Below are 1,530 nucleotides of genomic sequence, written 5' to 3'. Positions count from 1 at the left end.
GCGTCAAGCAGAAGCTGGAGAAGGAGAAGAGCGAGCTCAAGCTGGAGCTGGATGACCTGGGCTCCAACACGGAGCAGCTCATCAAGGCCAAGGTAGGAGAATAGTCTCCACCCATGAAGGGACAACCCTTCCATCCCTCTCCCTACATCCTCGTTCATCTTCTTGCCATTCCTGTCTCCAGGCCAACCTGGAGAAGATGTGCCGCACCATGGAAGATCAGATGAATGAGCACCGGACCAAGTCTGAGGAGGCTCAACGCATGGTCAATGACCTCACCACCCAACGAGCCAAGCTCCAGACAGAGAATGGTGAGGGCCTCACTCTTCCCCAAGGCAACTGCTCACCCCGTGCCCGGTAGGGTGGCTTTGGGGTCTCTCCAGCAAGGGACTGTCTACTTTTCCACCCCACAGGTGAGCTCTCCAGGCAGCTGGAAGAGAAGGAAGCCTTCATCAACCAGCTGACACGAGGGAAACTCACCTACACCCAACAGCTGGAGGACCTAAAGAGGCAGCTGGACGAAGAGGCCAAGGTAGACCTGCCTTGTGGAGGTGGGTGGGGCTGAAGGTTGAGGGTGAAAGACACCCCCAAGGTCAAGGGTGAGGTTGGTTTGCAACTGAAGGTTGCAGGGTGAACCTCACAGTGGGAGAAAAGGAGTTGAGGGTCCTCAGCAAGTTTGGTGGGGTTGGTGGGTCTCAAGGAGGTTGGGTTGGTAGCAAGGAGGCCAGTTGGCTTGGTCTAGAAGAGGTTGGGTTAGGCTGAGTTGGTTTAAAGAACACTGGACTGGTCTAAGGAAGGTCTAAAGAAGGTTGGATTGGTCTCAAGAAGGTTGGGTTTGTCTAAGGAAGGTCAAGTTGGTCTGGAAGCAGTTGGATCAGGGTCTACAGAAGGTCTGATAGGGTTGGGGTGATCAAGATCAGCTCCTACTGAGTTGGAGAACCCCGAGGCGGCCCAAGCTGCTATGACCCCAGCAGTCCCACCTTCTCACCCCGCCCAGGCCAAGAACGCGCTGGCCCACGCCCTCCAGTCGGCTCGGCACGACTGCGACCTGCTGCGGGAGCAGTACGAGGAGGAGACGGAGGCCAAGGCCGAGCTCCAGCGGTCGCTCTCCAAGGCCAACTCTGAGGTGGCGCAGTGGAGGACCAAGTACGAGACAGACGCCATCCAGCGCACTGAGGAGCTGGAAGAGGCCAAGTGAGTCATCTCCCCATGGCTGCTGAGAGTCTCCCATGAGTGGTGGGACCTGCTTGGTCTTGCCGGTCTCCACTTCCACTCTTCCCTCAAGCAGTCACCACCCAGAATGTTGGTCTTCATCAAGCTTCGTAGATCTAGACACCAATTTGGGGACTTAGAGCCTGTCTTGAGTAACCTAGACCATCCATGACCCTAAGGAGTCCAACATCTCTCAAACATCTTTGTCTTGGAGATGACCAGCTGATGAGATCTCCATGGGTCACACATAGGTTTCTCCCATATGTCTGGTAGGAAGAAGCTGGCCCAGAGGCTGCAGGAGGCCGAGGAGGCGGTGGAGGC

General features: G+C 56.3%; 1 protein-coding gene across 1 annotated transcript; it reads left to right on the top strand.

The window, feature by feature from the left end:
* Window positions 1–8: 8 nt before the first annotated feature.
* Window positions 9–1,525, top strand: LOC104524217 (myosin-7-like; the record flags this gene model as incomplete). Its single annotated transcript, XM_010167014.2, has 5 exons — window positions 9–92; window positions 182–308; window positions 411–529; window positions 995–1,191; window positions 1,483–1,525. Coding segments are annotated over exons 2-5 (471 nt in total), but the record flags the coding sequence as incomplete, so codon positions are not given.
* Window positions 1,526–1,530: the final 5 nt, after the last annotated feature.

The sequence above is a fragment of the Antrostomus carolinensis genome, unplaced genomic scaffold (assembly GCF_000700745.2).
Source record: "Antrostomus carolinensis isolate BGI_N321 unplaced genomic scaffold, ASM70074v2 scaffold52984, whole genome shotgun sequence".
In the NCBI taxonomy this organism is placed as follows: Eukaryota; Metazoa; Chordata; class Aves; order Caprimulgiformes; family Caprimulgidae; genus Antrostomus; species Antrostomus carolinensis.
The sequence above is the reverse complement of the archived record's forward strand: the minus strand, read 5'-3'. Positions and strand labels throughout refer to the sequence as shown.